This window comes from Penaeus monodon, chromosome 24, assembly GCF_015228065.2.
Source record: "Penaeus monodon isolate SGIC_2016 chromosome 24, NSTDA_Pmon_1, whole genome shotgun sequence".
Lineage (NCBI taxonomy): Eukaryota > Metazoa > Arthropoda > Malacostraca > Decapoda > Penaeidae > Penaeus > Penaeus monodon.
The window spans coordinates 39,407,962-39,408,693 of NC_051409.1; the positions used below are offsets into that span (position 1 = coordinate 39,407,962).

General features: G+C 48.9%; 1 protein-coding gene across 8 annotated transcripts in view; it reads left to right on the forward strand.

The window, feature by feature from the left end:
- Positions 1-41: 41 nt before the first annotated feature.
- The window catches only part of LOC119588791 (ELAV-like protein 1), a gene marked incomplete at its 5' end in the record, with an annotated part of 73,233 nt that continues 72,542 nt past the window's right edge, over positions 42-732 (forward strand). For 6 of the 8 annotated variants that reach the window (XM_037937436.1, XM_037937438.1, XM_037937440.1 and 3 more), the window contains 1 exon segment: positions 42-251. In XM_037937436.1, the coding sequence (XP_037793364.1) occupies positions 42-251 (210 nt within the window). 8 annotated transcript variants of the gene reach the window in all.

Genomic DNA, 732 nt, shown 5'->3' on the forward strand with positions numbered 1-732 from the left:
GCCCAGCAGCTTCGAGGCTGCCGCCCCCGATCCCGGGTCAGGCATGATTAACGGGATGGACTCTTGCGCCCAGAACGGCACCGCCTCCTCCAACTCCTCCCAGAGCGGCCACATCGAGGAGTCCAAGACAAACCTCATCGTGAACTACCTGCCGCAGAACATGACGCAGGAGGAGATCCGCTCCCTGTTCTCGTCCATAGGCGAGCTGGAGTCGTGCAAGCTCATCAGGGACAAAGTCACAGGTGAGTCAGGTGCGAACAATCAATTCTTTTTTCCGTTTTTTGGGGGGAGTGGTTTGTGCTGTGGTTGTGGTTTGTGGTGTTGGGGTGTGGTTGTGGTTTGTGGTTCGGAGTGGGGGTTTGTGTGTGTGTGTGTTGGGGGGGGGGGAGTGGGAGGGAGGAAGTTGTTTTGTAAGTATGATGTTTGAGTGATTTTTTTAAAGGGGTTAGAGATAGAGGTAGATGTAGTTGAACTTCGTGACGTTTGTGTGTCGTTGTCTGTATGCATTTACGTACTACGATGCACAGATGGCTGCGGAGTTGTTTTTGAGAGAGGTTGTAGAGCTTGTGTTTTCATCCTTAACCATTCATTAACTGTAGTGTGGGGTGAGGTAGTTCTGAGTGACTGACTGCTAACGAGTTGATGAACGAGGTAGTTTTGTAGTTAAACGTAGTTTTTGTTTTTTTAGGAGTGCCATGGAATGATATCTATATATTTGTATATATTGTAAGG